This window comes from Elephantulus edwardii, unplaced genomic scaffold (genome assembly GCF_000299155.1).
Source record: "Elephantulus edwardii isolate Elephantulus edwardi_28Jun2011 unplaced genomic scaffold, EleEdw1.0 scaffold00283, whole genome shotgun sequence".
NCBI lineage: Eukaryota > Metazoa > Chordata > Mammalia > Macroscelidea > Macroscelididae > Elephantulus > Elephantulus edwardii.
The window spans coordinates 713,612-732,967 of NW_006400033.1; the positions used below are offsets into that span (position 1 = coordinate 713,612).

The window sequence follows — 19,356 nt, forward strand, 5'->3', positions numbered from 1 at the left end:
GTTGGCCCCAGACACCCCGCACAGGTCTCAGGGCTACTGTGAACCCAAGTGTGCACCACACAACATGTCTGAAGAAACAGAGACAGCAGTATGGCTTACACGCTCAACCCCGGATCATGCATTAATGGACAGTTTCACAAATATCAAATAAGCAACTTGATTGATGCACTTAGTTCCAAGTCAGAGTGATGTCCACTGTGACGAACAGACTGCCTCTGTATTCTCTTTCTATCACAGCAGCAGCTCAGGTGTACAGTGTGTCACGGTGATCACTCCAGGCCAGAGCAGCCTCTGACCTGTCCACCTTCATCTGCCTTCACTGTCGCTGCCACCAGCTGACAGAGTCAGGCTGTCCAGCACTTCTCTGGAAGGAGACAAGCAGAGGTTACACTTGAGCTCAGCCTGGGGACTGCAGCTGTTGGTGGCTCACATGCTCACCTGTGACGTATCTACCATTTCTGGCATAAAAAGGGGGAGAAGCAATGACAGCCACATTAATCTTTAACAGGCCCCGACAGCATCCTTTCCTGGTATGAGTAACTCATAAATGAATAAACATTTTACAAGGATAGAATTAAGAGGCTAAAAAGCTAAGGATATTTTAAAGAACAAATGGCCCGCTACATTTTTGCCCTTTTCCTTAAACATGAAGACAGAACCACTTACTTCTGTTCCTGGCTGAGCGTGAAGTCTGTGGCCACTCTACGGGAGAGGTGCTCGCACACAGGCAAGCTGAAGGCACTGGCCAGCTGCACCACCTCAATGGCCTGTGTGGGGCTGCCTGCGGCTGCAGCACTGTCCATAAACTCATTCAGCAGTTCATTTCTGCAAACACAAGCCAATGTGAAACCTGCCCCTCAGGATACCAAGCCATGGGGCTGACCCTGGTTGTAAGCAGACAGTGCCGGCCAACAGCCACTTACCCGGGGATCTTATTGTGCTTCCTGAAAAGCTCCAACATTTTCCTGTTTATGGTGAGACAGGAGAAAAATTAGGAAGAGAAAAACAGAAGAGAGCCAGCTGATGGGCACATTCTTTTTCTGGAATCAGCAGTAATATGACTATTCACCACTATGGCGTTAGCTCCTGATGGTACTAATCTGTGGCTCCCAGCCCCATCTGCACCAGTCGTCTCCCCCACGTCTATGCACCTACTCTGCACCTTCATTGTCAATCTGTCATGCCACCACCTGACAGGCTCCTAGAATATTCAGCATGAAGGAAAGGAGACGGCAAAGAGAAAAAGAGAAGACAGCAGACAAGGAACAGAGCTTAATAGAACAGTTTGAGAAAATGCTGCATTCTGACCACTAAATGCACTCAAAGGTCGGCTTCCACCCAAGTGAGCAGAGGCGTAAGTGGTACAGAGAACAGGGATCTGGGTTCACTGTGGCTGGAGCACTGTGTCCCTGGGGAAGCCCTGTACGTGTGGAGCAACTGAGGCCCAGGCAGCTCAGCAAGTGTGCTCGGACAGCAGGTCCCGAGAGTTGGCTGGCTGTCCTAACCTCCACCATTGAGAGCAGGCTCAGATCAAGGCATCAGTCTCATGTAAGTGCTCACCATCCACCTGCCACGTGCAGGACGAAGGAGAGACACTGACATTCAGCTCCCATGGCTCAGCTGAGGTCCGTACCCCTGCGCCAATCATCACAGCCTGATCCATGGTGAAGGGTGTGCTTGCCCGGGTCAGGGAGCACCCAGCTAGGCCGTGCACCAATAAGCCCACTGCTCAGGCCAGGCCCCAAGCTCCATTTATTAAAAAAAAAAATAATCACATGGCTGGGTGATCACATTTCAAATAAGAAGTGTTCCTGCAAAGAAGCCACATACTCCCCTAAATTGTGACTCTCGAGTGGACATAATTAGACCTGCAACAAAACGCAGCAGACCCATCCTGAGATAACGCCCTTGGCTGACAACTCCCCCTCAGGAAAATCATCCTACACAAGGTCACCACACACAGCTACACAATGAACTAGGGGCTGGAAAGACATGCTAAGTGATGAACACACTCAGATGGATGCTCCAGTCATGAAGCCACACTTCAACGAAGCTGGGTCCAGAAGTCCAGGTACCCAGCCCACACCCACAAATAAAATGCTACACAATTTTCACCACCAAAACATTTAAAAAATTCAATTACTTATAAAGTTTCCACTGAAAACTCATTTTACATAAAACTTGTCACACTAGTTTCTAAAAGAAAAAAGAAACTATGATGACGCCACCAGTGGATTCTGAGACCCCTCCCTATAGCACACAGAAGTGCCCAGCGTGGGTTTCTGTGGCTCCAGTTCCATAAGTAGCGGACAGTTTCATCTACATCCTGCAGTGCAGCTGCGGTTTCAATCCCCTCCTTTTCCCCCAGACCAATACTTAACCCATTCTGCCACCAGAGCAGAGTTTAATTAGAGGCGTCTGCTGCCCAGGGTAAAAGCACACTCACCAGGCTTCCCGGGTTCTACCCGCCCTGAGGAAGAGGACAGCGAGACAGTGCAAAGGCCTGGCTGGCCAGTCCAAGGCAGGCTGCCTGGCATCTTGATGTTCATAAGTGGACTTGATGTCTGCGGCACAGTCAGCAAATGCTATCTGGAGCTGAGAGGCTCTGAGTCAATTAAATGGTGTGATTATCTGATGACTGACATTCTTAAGACATCACAGGGCCATTATGGTTTTGAAAAATGGATTCTACCATTTGAACATTCATGTCTACAACACTCAACTGACATACCAAACAGACTGCCAAAGAATACAACCTACTCTTGGATAAAGAATTCATTTTTCAACTGCGCTCTGGATTTTCTTGTAAAGTAACAATCACTTGAACATGCTGTTAATCATTAAGGCAGAGAAGCTATTTTTCATAAAGCTTGCTTTAGGCTGGAGTGACTGCAGAATTGGACTGTTAATGACTGGTCTGTTCAGGGCAGCCCAATTCTAATGTACTAATCTGGGCGGGACACTCTCCACTATCAGAGCCTGCAGTGTCTTTCAAGGACTTCTTCAGTTTTAAGGACTTAATGGTTAGTGCACATCTAGTAACACCAATTACCCTTACCTCTGTTGGGTGCTTGTCCCTGGCCATGAGCGCCAGGACCTCCCCTCTCAGATCACTGCGAAAGGTGTGACCATATTCTTTACTATCTTAAAACAGAAAGGAACATGACCGTCATCATGTGGGGAAAACGTGTTTTGGCTAAACCCTGTCATCCATTATTTCTCAGTGCATGAAACTAAATTGCTAACATTATCTATTCCAGAAAGCCAGCAGGATAATTCATTGCAATACAAAAAGCAGAGCATGGATATCTAATACCAGTGACTGTGCCCATCAAGTGCTGTCTAAGGGGCCTAGCGTCCTCCCCCTAACCCAGCACACAGTCTCCCTGGCAGCAACCACCTCCTGTGGGAATTCCTAATGTTTTTTGTTCACAGGCTTTTTAGATCAATCTTGTGAAGGAGCAAGGCACAGTTTCTGTTTCTCAGACATGGGAACTAGGGCAAACAGATAAGACTTTTTGCTAATACAATAAACACCTAGTGGAAGAGATAAAACCATCTATGTATTCCACAAATCAATTCCTGTACACAACACAGCCCAATACAGTCAAACCATGATAATGACTGCTCCTTAGAAACAGAAGCACCACCGACTCTAGTGAAACATTAAACCAACAGTAATGTAATGGGTCTGCAGTTAAGAGATGTGCAATCAAGTTTAGCTCCTGCCAATTAACTAGTATTCACATTAATCTTCTCTGGGCCATGCCACAGTGTACAAAGCCCAGCATCTCCCTGTGTCACAAACAGACTGACCTAAACGGTCTTCAGGATCTTGTTATTTACAAAATTCAATGTACACCACGAGCACATGACACAAAGAAGCTCTAACCAGCGCAGTCAACTCAGTCAGAAAGGGGCAGTTTTATCATAAACAGCAACATAACAAGTTTCTTAAGAGGCCTGGGCAGACAAGTAGAAACTGACCTTTCCAAATTTTAGGAATCATTTCTAGTCGATTGGCCACGTCTAATGCTTGGAGAAGGTTTATCAATGTTTGGGCACTGGGAAAGAAGACCTGATTAAAAGAAATTAACATTTTTTAAATCAAGAAAAGACACTCAAAGAACATCTCTACAATGAAAAATAAATAATGAACTATCTTACCGAAGGTATCAGGTCCTTATACCACTTCAAGGTCACATCAATTTGTTCCATCAGACAAAGCAAATGGAAGAACTTGGAACTGGGACAGAGAAGAAAGGTAAATTCAGTCTAAAACCCCTACAGCTCTCTTAACATTAGGGCAGTAAATGAATTAAGCACAGCTACAGGCTGACAAGTTCCACAGAAGGCAGACTACTGAATGCTGTAGTCATCTGAAAAGCATTTAACGTGAGATGCATGTGGTATGGAGGGCCTCAAACAGCCTCTAGCTGCACAACACAGGCTTAAACAGAAAAGATAAAGCAGGTCCTCTGCTAAAGCAAAGGCATATATTTCCAACACACTTACAAGTAGTAACTACATCGATGATCAGTTCCAATGAATTTCCGGTTCTCACCAGTATTTAAAAGGCCATGTACTTGGTAAGCAAGTTGCAGATCTCTGAGGGAGGAACACTAAAAATGTGCAAGCATTAATGTCACTCTGAGATAATCATAAATAAAGTCCAGAAACACAAAAGCCTAGAGTAATACTCAAGTAGTCTCATTATATTATTGGCTGATGGAAAAAAAGAAAACCATTAATTCAAGTTACTAATCAGGAAAAAAGCGGCATTCTGACGCCGTATGTGGACAGATACAGAAAAAAGGCAAATGATACAACAGTGATCACATAAAGACATTATATGCTTAAAAACTACAGATTTTAGGGAAAAAAAATTAGATATAAACAAAAGTTAGAAGTGAAAGGACCAGAGCAAGAACACAGGTGGAGACAATGAAGTTCAAGTATAGGGAAATTCAGGATGCAGGTTAAAGAATTACTGTTGTGTACCATCGAGTCGGAATCGACCCACAGCTGACCGTCTGGTGGGTTTTCAGAGGCGCTTCATTACACGGGAGATTGCCCATCCTTCTCCCATAGAGGGTTAAAGAATAGGGAGAAATAAACAAGAAAAGGTACTTACAACTCTCATTGCTGACTGAAAAAACATATCTGGAAAAAAATTCATGAGAGAAGCCTTGGTCACTATGGATTAGTTAACAGATTTCCCCAAGTAAGTTATATTTAAAAAGTCCTGGCAGTGGACCTGGTCACACGTTAAGGTGAAGCCGAAGGATTGAAAACTCCAGAGGGCAAGCACAGCTCACCTTTGAACAGCATGAGTCTAAGGCCAAGTGTTTTCAAGAAACACACAGCAAGGTTTTTTGATATCTGTGACTGGGCAACAGTGATAATTTCAAGGCCACCACTTGTTGCTGTCACACGCTCACGCATTATAAGGATCTACTTAAACTATATGACACTATCTCCTTGTGAGCCATGTGTCTTTTCAGTAAGTATCAGAATCACAGTTAAAAGTGACCCCTGTGGTTTGTGCAAAAGTTTCATCATACTTATGAGTGCAACACTGGAAACCCCAAGTAACCCCAAGGGATCCAGAGCTAGTGATGCCAAAGTGCCTCCAGGAAGTGGAAAAAAAGTGACCATCTGTTACATGGCACAGACCACAGTCTTTATCAGTGACCAATTCAAGAGAAAACCTAGCACAAGAGCACTTAAAAAAAAAAAAAGAAAAAAAAGGGAGGCTCATGAGGATTTTGTAAAACATCTTTTTATTTAAAATGTAGCTTTTCTGTGGTTGAAGAACTATTTTTAAACAAAGCAGAACAGAAGAGACAGGCTTTAGAAGGAGCTCTAGAACACAATACATAGCATGTTAGGCTGTTCACCAAGAGGCTTTTGGTTTGAATCTACTAGCGTCCCCAGAAAAGATCAGTCTCCTCCTGTGGAGACTGAAAGCATCAGAAGCCCCACAGAAAGATTCTGTGTTGGACTTGAATTGGTGAGATCTAGGGAAGACTGAACCACTTTTACCAAGTTAACTGCTGTAAGACAAAGCTGAAAGAAACAGTAAAGGATCTAAAACTGGAGAACTGAATGCTAGCAAATGATCTGATAATTTGAGGAAAGGTTTTGGCTTCAAGAATGCCAAGAATAACAGAAGCAGCTTTTGTGGATGAAAAGACAGCAGAGGAGTTTGCAAACATCATTTAACAAACCACTGAAGAGTGAGCTATTTCCCTGAGCAGACCTCTCTCCCAGTGTCCTACTCTGTTAACCAACTGTATGTGCTAGTGATTAAAGTTCGAACTTGAAGCGAGCTATTAGTTAATTGAGTTTGAGGGAAATAAAAAGTTACTGGTGGACCTTCTACCATGTGAAGGGTCAGTGTCCCTAAACTCACACTGTGTAAGAGTTAACTATTTACAGCCAGGTGGCCATCACCGTCCTCATGAAAAGAGAGTGAGCATTATCTGTACATACCGTCATCTAGGTCCTTTGAGGAAAATGTCTTCCCTGCAATTTCATTCATAATATCATAGATTACGTGGGAGAACATTTTTGAAGAGTCTTCTGCAGAGAACAGAAATGGATTTCATGAGTCCATTTTCCACATGACCCTAAACCCCTTTCCCCTCCACAGCGCAGGGCTGACAGAATGAATACACCCTGCAGTGTTGCTGACAAGTGGGTCCACCAGGAGCTCTTTTTCCTTTTGTAAGAGAACTGACATTAACTGGGGAATGGGAGAGAACCACAAACATCCACAAATCCGTACATCTCAAAGAAAAGTGATGAAGTACAAAGAGGGTAAGAAAATCAGGGGAAGGAGAGCAGAATAAATAAATATGAGCAGCCCTTTAAAAACCACATCTGCTGGCGAGCTTTGTGGCCTAGTGGCAAGAAGCTGCAACTGCAACCTCAGAGATGCACGGTTCTAAACCACCAGATGCTCTGCTAGAGGAGGAACAATCTCCTCCTGTACCAGTCAGATCTGATTTGATGGTACACACAAAAAATAATGAAATAAATTATTTTTTTTAAAAAACAAAAAACCACATCTGCTAAGTATGAACAAGTTAAGAAAATGTATTTGTGACAGTGTCACACAAACAAATCATTATCTACTACATTCTTAGCAAAGTGATCCCACTGTTTCAATGACAGCACAGATAAGCTTTTTCTTTTTTGAAAAACTTTTTTCTTCTTGTTGTGTACCATTGAATCGGATCCAACTGGCACAGTGGGACATTGCTCCTTCTTCTCCAGCAGATGATCTGGTGGATCCAAACTGTACCTTTGGGACTGCAGCACAGCTTCTTCCAACTAGGACATCAGAGCTCCCTTAGACATGCTTTTTCATAACACTTTGGCATGTTTCCATTTGTTGGAATTCCTAACTACTTTATTAGCTACATAATAGTCTATGTAAAATGTACTGCTTTCCTATTTTAGGTGTTCTCTTTGAAGCAAACTCTTAGAATTATTAACGGTCTTACTTTGCAGCCAATTAATAAACAGTACATTCTGTGGTTAAGTACACATAGAATATAGAGCAATTTCTACATCCTCTCGGAATATGAGCAGGGCCAAGACACTCAGAAGATGACCATGTGTGAACCGAGGGTTCTCTCCATATAGGAAGAGAATAACAAGACCCAGCAGGTTCCGAGTGCCTGCTGTGTGCCTCCCGCTGAGTAATACACGAGGTGTAATGAACATTATCAGTACGATGCTGGCAGTGTTGGTGAAGCAGGGAGCCATATAACGTAGTGGGTAAACGTCAAGAGTTGAAATTTCAACTCTGTTCCAAAGTCCATCTCATAGATCATAACTAGACCTAAAAGCATGGTGACTTTAAGAATCTATCAAAAGGCCTCAGAATAAGCACATGCAGATCTGGAGCAGACTGCCCAACTGGAGCCCCTGGCATCAAGCACTAGTTGAGCCAACTCTGGGACTTTTCGTATTACCTGTGTTAAACAGCTCCACTCAGCTCTCATTCTACAGGCCAACATAAGGGATTCCAGACAAAAATATCTAATGGAACAGCAGCATTCTTTTTCATAACCCCCTCTTCCAGTTCAGGCTGCACAGCACAAGCAACTTGCCCCAGGATGATAAACAGATTAAGTTGTTATTCTTAAATCATATGCAGAAAAGGTAACGTGGAGCAGCCACTCACGGAAATGGCAAAGGGCTGGTCAATTTGCTACCGGAATTAATATAATACAAGTAATACATACCAGCGGGATAAAAGATTTGAATGATATAGTGATATGTTGCAAGTGACGGTTCTTGAGTTATCCAATGGAGAGAAAATGAAAAAGAAAATTAAGTCAAAACAATGTTACCTGAAACACATACTAATATAGGTGCTGACCTAAAAACACACTGAGGCTGGTACTCATCAAGATGTGCAGAGATGAAGAGCTAAACCACAGCACTACTTCAAAGTCAAAAGGTCAACTACAACATGTTACAGTTATAAAGGCATGCTGGTGGCACAGGCCAGCACAGCACTACCAGCTGAAGGCCACACCGTCTGGCAGGAGAAGGATGGGCAGCCTCCTCCCGTGTGATTTAAAGCCTCAGAAAACAAACTGATCTGTTGAGTAGGCTCCAACTCAATGGCATGACTTTTCACTGTCTAGCACATGGTGCATTATATCTGATAATACTAAAGCTTTCTGAACGAATGCAAAATTTAAGTAATTACCAGGGAGAAAAGAAAAAGATATAAAAACACTAGCCCACATAGCGCAATTATGCTGGAAAATGTCATGGAATTAAAACTAGCTTACTCAAAGTGAACAATTCTTTCCAGAATTAAGAAACCCACAAACAAGTATTTAAAAGTCTAACAAATCTATTATGAGAATGAAGATGACAAAAGGGATCCCAACATAGTAATAAACATATTCATCAGTTATGTGAGATGTGAAAACAAAATTTATAACATTTCTGTGGTAAATAATAAAAATTAGCATTTACAGCGACCTCTATGAGCGTCTGGATGGGAAGCTGCCTGTCAGCAGGATCTTTGAGTGAATTCAACAGCATTCTTACCTATTCCAACGGCCTTCATTTCACGTAGAGTCTGCAAAGCTGGTACTTTCCCAAATAAACGAAACCTTCGAAGGCATTTGAGGATGGTATTAAAAGTCTGTAGGTTTGGTTGCACCTTCTGTGCAACCATTTGTTTCAAAAGCTCCTGGGTGGATCAAAAGCACAAAGGTGTTTTTATGCCAGGGGAGAGACGTCACCCAGTAGCCTAGTACCTCAACCTTAAGTAAGAAAATAACTAGGTATTCAGGTATTTCTAAAGCAAGTTAGTAAGTACATTTCTAATTTTAGAATTCTTTAATAGTTAGTGACTTTGCTGGAAAAGCTTTTGAAAGAAGCCCTGTCTGTGCCACCCTATGGCGGCTAACCAAGTGTCCAACTGTCGTTATCCTTGACCTATCTAGTCAGTGAGCCCTGGCAGATAAAGAATCAATACAAGGACATAATAAAATGGATTTGGTTTTGCTTTTTACAATTATTTTTATACTAATAATTGTAAAAATTGCTTTTTACAATTATTAGTATAAAAACAGAGTTTTGGCAGCCTAGTCCGAAGGGAGTTGTGTTGCTAAACCAAAACCACAAGTTTCCACGGTAGATAAGAAGCAATCCAGAGACTTCAATTTTTTTTTCTGAGACTTCAATTTTTAAAATCTCTTTTTTTTCTGAGTACAGTATACTTTATTGATGGTACATGACAAGATGGGCTCTCTAAGCCCCTCCCCTTGCTCAGGGCGACTGGATGGAAACTGTATCAAGGATGTGAGATTCTCAATGTGTGGAGGGACCGAGTTGGGGCAAGTACTCCCCAACAGCTGGGGGTCTTTCTCTCTTCTAGTGCTATTACTGGGGCTGGTGGTCCAAGGGGACAATTCTTTGGAGGCCAAGTGACCCATCAGGTCGACCACTTTTTTGCTGTAGCCAAATTCACTGTCATATCAGGAAACAAGTTTGACAAAGTGGTCGTTCAGGGCAATGCCAGCTCAAATATCAAAGGTGTAAAAGTGAGTGTCATTGTTACACAGGAGACAATAAATTTTTAAAATCTATCTGATGATAATTTTACAATACCCATGTGGTACTGTTATGATTAAATCAGAACCGCCTATAGCCCAGTCAACAGGAAACAAAGTGGGAGTTTCCGCTTACCTGTATATTATCCCATCTCTCCTCATATTTCTCATTAGCTGCCACTGCTTTTGCTTCAATCAAAGCATTAAAGGTGTACACATCAGCTATAAAAGAAAACGGTATTATTAACCTAATTTGGGGTTGAAGATCAACTACTAAGTAGCTCAATTTAAGGAAAAGTGGCCCTGCCTAAGGACTACTGCCACAGGTCCAGGACTCTCCTCTCTGAATCTCTGTGTTTGGAGTACAGAAAAAGAAACGCAGATCATGAGGCAACGCAGATCATGAGGCAAAAGTCAAAACCTTCACACAGACTTTCGGATCCGACTGGCACAGGAGGAGATTGTCCCTCCTTCTCCAGCAGAGCATCTGGTGGATTTGAACACGTGCCTTTGGGATTGTAGCGCAACTTCTTGACACTAGGCCACCAGAGCTCCCATCACATCAACTCTTGAAACAGAATGCAGAGGAGAAAAGGAGAGTTCCTAAAATACTCACCTCTGAGCCTGTTGTTCAATAATTCAGTGTAGAGATTTAATGCTTGCTCATTAGCTTGGTGCTAGAAGAAACAGAGATAAAAATGAGACCTAATTCCTTTCAGCTGTAGCTTGAGAATACAGCAGGAACAAAAAGTCCTTTTTCTCAGGAACCTGTAATATATCTACAGTACTGATGCTGAGAAACCCACATTGTTGATGGAAATTAGGGATTGAAAAGAAAGTTAACTTTACCTTCACCATTCCCCGGATCATTGTGCAGTAAGAATGGGCATTTTTCTCTGGCATTAAAGCAAAGATCCTCTCAGCATTGTTTTTATCTCTAGATAAAAGAGATAAAAGTGAGCAAAGGCAAATATCTATCTACCACAATGTGTGTGAGCTCATGGGTTCCAGGCCCTATGCCAACCCCTGAATTCTCATCACTGAAAGAGGAAAGTAGGGCTATTATAATTCTAAAACCAAGAGGCCTAGCACCCCCTCGTGTGTTTCTCCATGCAATGGTTTCTTCTGAATCCTAGGCATGCTGTAGTGCATGTACATTTATCCTCTTTTTAAGTAACTGTCAAAAGTACTCCACATTATATAAACAATTCTTGATGTCATTTTTCTGGAATCATATAGAACAAAGACTGGAGTCAAAGTCCATTTCTTTTTTTTTTTAATTTAGCAAAACAAGAGCAAAAAGTTTATTAAAGCAACAAGAGAGAGGCATAGCTAGTGTAAGGTGGATCATACAGGAATTAAGGTATAAAAGAAAAAGGAGGGAGGAGGCGGACAGGACCCCTGGAAAGACGGGATGAGCCTATAGACTTTACAGCATAGCATGCTGTCAGTAGAAAAGGAAACTAGAGGCCAAAGGCTATTTCTTAATCACTGTAAGTACAATCTTACTACAATCTACTCCAAGAAATTTTATTTTAAATTACATTAATCCATTAAAACAGATCTGATATGAAGGATGGCTTTCCTTCTCTAGATTTTACATAAGAAATACCTTTCTTTTATTTAGGTTCTTGAACTTAAGTTTGTTTTTTTTTTTAATCTATCTTTTAAAAAAATTATTAACTATTTACAAAACTCGAATACATTGTTTTCCAGAACAGATTCCTCCATTTCTCCCCCCATTAATACCCCCTCCCCTTGCACATCCTCGACCCTCTGCTTCCACCATCCTCCCAACCCCTGGATCCTTACATACATTCTACAATAATGGTTTTTTGAACTTAAGTTTTAATTTTCATATGTAACTAAATGTTACATGAATTTTCTGTTTGAAGCTGAGTTTTTACTTGTCACACAGTGTTTTTTACTTGATTTATTACCACATTCCAGTGTATATGTATTTTTATAAAAATAAATATATACCACACCTTTCTGAATAGAAGTGGTTTAGGCATGCACTGCAAGGCAGCACAGGTGATGACACTACCAAGGGAATCTTAATGTGTGTGAAGGTTATTGAGACTTAAATGGGAGACAAACAAAACAAAACAAAACAAAACACCAACCTGTACAGATTCCTGTGCTACTGGGATCTTACTAAAAATGGTCCAAATATATATGGATAGAAATTTATAATGTGCAGGAAGACAAGATATATTTATCTCAGAGTACGTTATATGGGTGGGGAAAATGATAGGAGGCAGTCAGTGCAGTGTAATGGCAAGATTGGCCTTTTGTTATGTAAAACAAAAATTCAAGTAAGGCGCCAAGGTGGAACACTGGTTAAGGAGCGCTCACCCACTCAAAGGAAGGTCAGCTGTTTGAACTGACCAGCTCTTGACGGACGCCTGGCATCTACTCTCCAATATTCACTATCACAGCCCCTGAGTTGGTTCCAACTCATAACCACCTGCCACCAGGTCTCTTAGGACTCTCATCATTCAGGAAGCAGACTGCTTTTCTCCTGATGACTGATGGACAGGAATGACCAGCGGTCTGAAGTCTTCTGGTCAGCAGCACTATGGACACACAATGGGCTCTGCACTAGAACTCTTTTCACAGAGATTAGGTGGGAAAAGCCCAGGAACTGCTGAGGGCAGTTCTACTCTGTCCTGTAGGGCCACTCACTTTAAGTCACAATCAACTCAATGGCACCAATCAACGTACCTCCAAGTGACTCCAAACTGATGACTGTCCTTCCTCCTGGGTTTCTCATTCTGTTCGTCTGTGGCCTCTTCCTGAAGTGAATAACCACCAGAATAAAGAAAAATCACCAATGGAAAGCAGTCATGCAGCTCAACTCAACTCCCTATGGTCAAGCTAGAACCGACTCGTAGCTGACCCACTAAGCAGGCTTCTGAAAGCTGCAAACGGCACAGGAGAATGCCACCTTTTCTCCAGGGAGTCACAGTGGACTGGATCACCAGAGGGACATCACTCTTATGTGTCATTAGCACTCTTCCAGGTGGACCACTCAAAATCAGGAAGGCCAAGTGAACGCCAGGAAAGTCAAGGGAAAAAAAAGATACAGCAGAAATCAAACAGGATATGGAATATACATTTATCCCCTAAGGGTAAATCAGCTAATTTACAGAAGAAAAGCTGGCTTTTCAGCAACAAGTGATGATGGGGGGGAGGGGAAGGGGGAGCGCAGAGACTAAAACCAAGTGGTTTCTTCAAAGGCAGCATTTTCAAGAGTCTGGCTTAAACTTTATAAAAACACTGTCGATTATCACAGTGAAAGAATGAGAACGTGTATCTGGAGAGAGATATCTGCTTTACAAACTGGGCTACTGCTGGAGGGGAAAGGGCTGTGGATGACAGGTGTGTATACACCTCACTGTCTATGCACTTTAAAAGCTTAGCTCCTGCACAGAAGTGAGGGGGGGAAATCCCCACCCATAATCCTATCACAATTTCATAATTATTCTTTTCTTATGCATATAGATTAACAAAAATAGAATACACAAAGTTACATGATGTTTCTCCGCTTATTAAATATACAGAAGAACGCTGGTGGCGCAATGGGTAAACACAGAGCTGCCAAACAAAGGCCCACAGACTGAATTTATCAGGGGGTGGAGCAGCTCACTCTGGAAAGATCAGCCTTGCAAGCCCTATGCCTTTTGCTTTGTCTTAAGTTCTCAAAACTGAAAGATACTCAGTAGCAGTGAGCTTTTAGGATATCCAAGTAGTGATACACTGGCATTTTCAAATAACTACTTAACACTCTACTATCATGATTGAGTCAGCCTCCCATTGGACATGGCCATTTTTCTTTAACAATTATAAATATATTTCTTTCTTTTTTTTTTTTTAAATCTTCTAAGGAACTTCACTTATAGATCTTTGTTCTTTGGGATCTACGTATAAAAACTGAGCTCTGGGTGGAGCCCAGCCATCAGCCCGTCAGCCCTAATTGCATACGCTGCCCAGACCTTTCCCCTCCCCCAGTCCGGCCTAGCAAGCTCCCTCTTCTCAGCCTCTGTGTGCATGAGGGCTGCAGCCAGATGATTTTTCTGTTTATGACACATAAGTGATAACAGAGAGCCTTACTGAAGAAATTCTGATCAAAGCTTTGTCTGTGTGTGGTGGGCTAGTTTAGGGTTTTTTTTTTTAAGTTTTAATTTTATTTGATGACTTATTTATTCTTGAGTTTTTGTTTCTTTAGTTTCTTCTGGGAGATCTTTTTCTTCTGGGCAACCTCCTCTTCTGGTTTAGGAACAATCTGTTCCTTTTCAGTAAGGATCATCTCAATATGGCAGGGGGAGCTCATGTAGGGGTTAATCCGACCATGAGCTCTGTATGTGCGGCGGCGCATCTTGGGAGCTTTGTTCACCTGGATATGCTCAATGACCAGAGAATCAACATCTAAACCCTTAAGTTCAGCATTACTTTCAGCGTTTTTAAGCATATGCAGCAAAAACTCGGCACTCTTTTTGGGCCACCGACCCTGTGTCCAACCCCACTGTTTGGCCTGGGCACACCTACCAACTCCACCATTGTATCGTCGGAAAGGCACACACTGCTTTTGCAAAGTGACATCTTTCAGATACTTGGTGGCTTTCCGGATATGCATACCCTTGATTTGCATGATTTTGTGGGGTTTTCCGGGTCAAGTGAGTAGCGAACCATGTTGGCAGATTACCTGAAGCCGCTCACAGGAAAAGGAAGAATTTAGGATATTTTTAGAAAAGGGAACTAGGATTAAAGTAATTGTTTAAATCTCGTTTCACATGCACAACCTTTACCAAGGCTCTACATCTCAGCAGGAGGCCCTTGCTCTGTCCTGATACATGGCAAAAGACTCTTCTGAAGATATTTAAACAACAGTATCTTTATGAATGCTAGGGGGTAATTACCGAGTCTTCCGCTTTTTCAGTTTGTTGAAAATTATAATCAGCAGGGGGCTCCTGGTCACCATAGTAACACAATAAATCCAAGAGACCATTAGTTGTTTCCAGGGACACGGAGGTTCCTTTGGGGGGGAGAGGGAGAGAGAGAAAAAAAGAGACCTTGAAACAGTGAAGAGTCACCAGCTCTTTGACAATCTTCTATGATATTGCTGGCCACACTTAATAGCATCCACCACTTTATCAATCTATTAGGTATTCATTCAATACTGCTGTATAAAAAAAAAAAAATTCAACCCCTATAACCATGTTGTCTGACACAAAACCTTCAGGTTGACCCTCCCCTCTCGCCCAAGACTCAAGTTCTTGGCTACCCTTCTGACCAGGAACTAAACACCCTGTGGCTCAACTTTCTGCCAAACAAGGGACAGGGCCAGAAGGTGACAGTAAAACCAAGCAGATACTAACTCTCTAGGACCACCAGCAACACAAGACCTACAGGGAGCGTCCCACAGGCAGTGTCCGCCTGGGATCCAGGGCGGACAGGGACAGAGAAGGACAGACAAGTTCCTCCTTTCCACAGCAAAGCACAGGGAAATAGCAGCTAGAGTGCAATTAGAAAGTGGACTGCTGAGGACTGTCGTCAAACAAAGGTGCATAAAACAGCTAAACAGAAAATCGGGTTGCTCTGAATTTTCACTTAAATCACTTGGGGTTGTGGGAGTGAAGAGGGATGGGACAGGGTGAGGAAGCTGAGCCCCAAGCTCACTTATTTCCCATATTCATACCCTGAGAGAAATCAGTTTCACCTTTCATCTGCAAAATGAACACTCTGCAAACTACTTGCCTTAATCCCCTCGGTCTAGTTTTATTTTCACAAATATGATTGGAGGGATTCTACCTGGCCTTAGGCCCCTACTGAAATGCTGATACAGAAAATCTAGCTGGATGTGCCCAATACAGAACTTACTTCTCAAAACATTATGTTCTCATCTTGAGAAAACAAATTAAAATATTCTGATAGTGTAAGTGCCCCTATGGACATTTTTAAAGGTATAAAGATAGAACAGAATGGAGGATACAGGGTATAGAATTCAAATGCAGCATTTCAGAGCTGCACTAACCTGGGAAAAAAATACTGAACGAATTATTTTCTTACTGACACTGCTGGCCCTGTTATCCAAATATACTTGAGGACATTCTGTGTCCCTTACAAAAAAAGGAGGAAAAGTACATATATGCAGGACATTTTAAGTTCAACTTGTACTCATCCAATGGTAAAAACTGACATGGAGCTCAGTAAGAATGGTTCTATAACTCCTGTCTGTAGTGAAGCATCAGAAGATGCTAGAAAATCATCAGAAACTAAGATAGTGGCAACTCCACCTCATCTGTAAAATGAAGTTCAAACAGAACCTCAATTTTACAGCCATCTAACAATGTAAGGACTTGGAACTCCACAAAACTCGTGAAATTAATGACTCACTCATCTTAGGTTATTTTCTTAGTGACTTTTAAATAAACTTGCTTACCTGCTTGTAAGAGTTGATCAAACATATCCACTGAAGCTTTAACTTTTTTGAGCTTAATACGTTCCTTCAGGGCAGCTTCACTTATGTCTTCAATCTGAGGTTCAAAGTATTCGGGCATTAAACACTGAAAAACAAAAACCAAACCACACCACTCAACAAATATTGAATGTTACTACAAACAGGTAAATGTAATATGATAACTAAGTATGATAAATTTTTATTACCTACACTGTCCCAATTTATGTTTCCTGTACTAGACTTATTTAGCATGTCTATCTGTATTCCTTTTATCTACATAATCACACTGGCATTTTAATTTTTATTTAGGAGTCAATGAAAAGCAGATGTCTTTTGTGGGAATGTTTTGGGAAGGAGAAATATGAAAGGAGGGAATGGTTTTGGACAGGACAAGCCTGGTTTTTACTGGTAACTGCAGGCACATGTCTGGCTTACACTGGACTGAAGCTCTAACCAACACTGCATGCACTCACTAAAGAGGCAAAGAACAAAGAGGAAGTGGGTGGCAGTGCTCCACGGAGGAGGGGCAGGGTTAGATATACAAAGACATCAGACAGGTTGCACATTTTATCCAAGCAGAAAAAGCACACACATGGAGTAAGAGGAAGATGTTGAGCAGGAAACCGCTAAGCAGGAAATCTGGTGCTCAAGGCCAGAAGTAGAAAAAAAGGCTCAGTTACAAAGTCAGGGGTCAACAGACACCAAATGGGGGAAATACATACTGCCACACCCCCAAAGGTTTGTCATTCAAGCGAGCAACCAGTATTCACGCTTGCTTAAATATCAGTCCCAAAAGTGAGATTTCACTTACATTTATAGATATTCTATCAAAATTGAATTACCTCTCCTTACCGGTATATGGGGTTCAGCTATGTCCTTCTGAAAAAATTTAGGATGTAAATTCATAATAAACTTTGCTGCATTTTCGCCAGACTTCTTCGCCAATAAAAATGAACGCTATTTGGGGGGGGGGGAGAGACAGAAATTGTTATTTACATCTAATTTACACCCATGGAGATCAAACAATCACCATAATCAAGTCCTCAAAAAACAAACAAACAAAAACAACACAAAACAAAAAACAAAGCACAATAACTCGGAAATTCAATTAGAAATAAATTACGTATCCATTTCTCCTATAGAGCATTCTATAACTTCAGTTCACATCTTTTAAACAGTTCAAGGTGTACAATGCATTTAAACTTGTGTGAAAAACCAATATATGTGTAAAAAAATCCTCTCCTCCACAGACAATGCTTTTAAATAGTTTTTACAAAATCACTAAAGAAAAGAGAAAGCATATGAAATTCTATTAGCATCTGTAAACGCTAAAAAAATTTTACAATATAATTAAGATGCAGATGCATTCTTCTAACGGATACTGCAAGACTGATATTAAAAACTCCCAGGAAGCACTCACAGATTCCACAGCAGATGTTGGTATGAGGTAAGGATCATCCTGAAAGGCATAAGGCACAGCGGTGGCATCCTGTGGAAAGACAAGAGAGGTCTCTACTGGGGTTTGGTAAGAGGGCCACAGGAGCTTTCGATGGTGATCAAAGATTCTATGCCATCAATTTAATTATACATGTATTATAATATACACAAGTGGCACAGAATAAAGATATATATACACGTTGTTATGTGCCATCAAGTTGCTTGCGACTCATAGTGACCCTATGTACAAAAGCCCTAAACTCTGCTCTATTCTGTGCCAACCTCACTGTCTCCGACACACCTAGCCCCATTACCCCAATCACTGAATCGATCTAGCTCATCGAGCTGTCTCATCTCATCTCCTGCGCTGTCCTTCCACTCTCCCAAACATGAAGTCTCTCTCCAAGGATTGGTTCCTCCTTGCAACATGACCAAAGTATGTCACTCAGACAAAGCTTCAGAATCCTTACCTCTAAGGAGCAGCCTGGCTTCACCCTCCCCAGGACAAACTCGTTTGTCCTCCTAGCAGTCCATGGTATATTCAACACTCTTCTCCAGCACCACAGCTCAAAGGCATCAATTCTCTATCATTCCTAGTCACTGTCCAGCTTTCTGATGCATAGCACATAACTGCAAAGACTATAGCCCGGATCAGGTGCACTTTAGTCTCCAGCTGGATGTCACTGCTCATCAATCTCTGGAGCTGACAACTGAGTTTCCCAATGCAACACATACACACAAATATATACTGACACATCCCCCCCACCCCCATCTTATAGAGGAAGTGACAGGAGTCCAGTGGTAAGAAACTGTGCTGCCATTTCAAAGGCATGAGATTCAAATCCACCATCTGCTCCATAGGAGGAGGTCAGGCCATCTCCTACAGGCAATCTGCCTCTGAAAACGCACTGGAGGGTCAGCTATGGGTCAATTCTCACTCAATGGTACACAACAACAATTCTCCACATTATGCACAGTTCCACAAAATTTGGCTAATTATGCAGTTTAAAGTCAACAAAGGCTCAATCACCTGGAACTGCTTTGTCAAAAATGCATCTTCCTATTCATTGTAATAGTTCCACTAGGAACTATTAAATTTTTAAACTTTAGGCAAGGACTGTCCAAGTTAACTAAACCCAAAAAAACCAATGTCCTTCCTCCAGGGTATGATCACCATCTGCACTACATTCAGCATCACCTAAGAGACCCTCCTCATATGGGCATGAATACACTGAGCCCTGAGGGTAGAACACAGGAATACTGGTCTCTGTACCCAGGTAGAACTTTGAACAAAAGCATTATCTGAGACCACCAAACCCCCACTTCCTTCTTCTTCTCCTCTCTCAGAACTCCCTTTCCTTGACC

General features: G+C 42.0%; 1 protein-coding gene across 1 annotated transcript in view; it reads right to left on the minus strand.

Moving 5' to 3' along the window:
• Positions 1-662: 662 nt before the first annotated feature.
• The window catches only part of PTCD3 (pentatricopeptide repeat domain 3), a 31,716-nt gene continuing 13,022 nt past the window's right edge, over positions 663-19,356 (minus strand). Inside the window, exons 5-23 of the mRNA XM_006900386.1 lie at positions 17,975-18,043; positions 17,407-17,511; positions 16,537-16,660; positions 15,014-15,129; positions 12,819-12,889; positions 10,941-11,028; positions 10,708-10,768; positions 10,228-10,313; positions 9,082-9,226; positions 8,259-8,309; positions 6,496-6,585; positions 5,135-5,163; positions 4,516-4,622; positions 4,168-4,246; positions 3,988-4,078; positions 3,059-3,144; positions 2,447-2,589; positions 924-965; positions 663-825 (exon numbers count right to left, since the gene is read on the minus strand). Of these exons, the coding sequence (XP_006900448.1) occupies positions 663-825; positions 924-965; positions 2,447-2,589; positions 3,059-3,144; positions 3,988-4,078; positions 4,168-4,246; positions 4,516-4,622; positions 5,135-5,163; positions 6,496-6,585; positions 8,259-8,309; positions 9,082-9,226; positions 10,228-10,313; positions 10,708-10,768; positions 10,941-11,028; positions 12,819-12,889; positions 15,014-15,129; positions 16,537-16,660; positions 17,407-17,511; positions 17,975-18,043 (1,746 nt within the window). The remainder of the gene's footprint in view (positions 826-923; positions 966-2,446; positions 2,590-3,058; positions 3,145-3,987; positions 4,079-4,167; positions 4,247-4,515; positions 4,623-5,134; positions 5,164-6,495; positions 6,586-8,258; positions 8,310-9,081; positions 9,227-10,227; positions 10,314-10,707; positions 10,769-10,940; positions 11,029-12,818; positions 12,890-15,013; positions 15,130-16,536; positions 16,661-17,406; positions 17,512-17,974; positions 18,044-19,356) is intronic.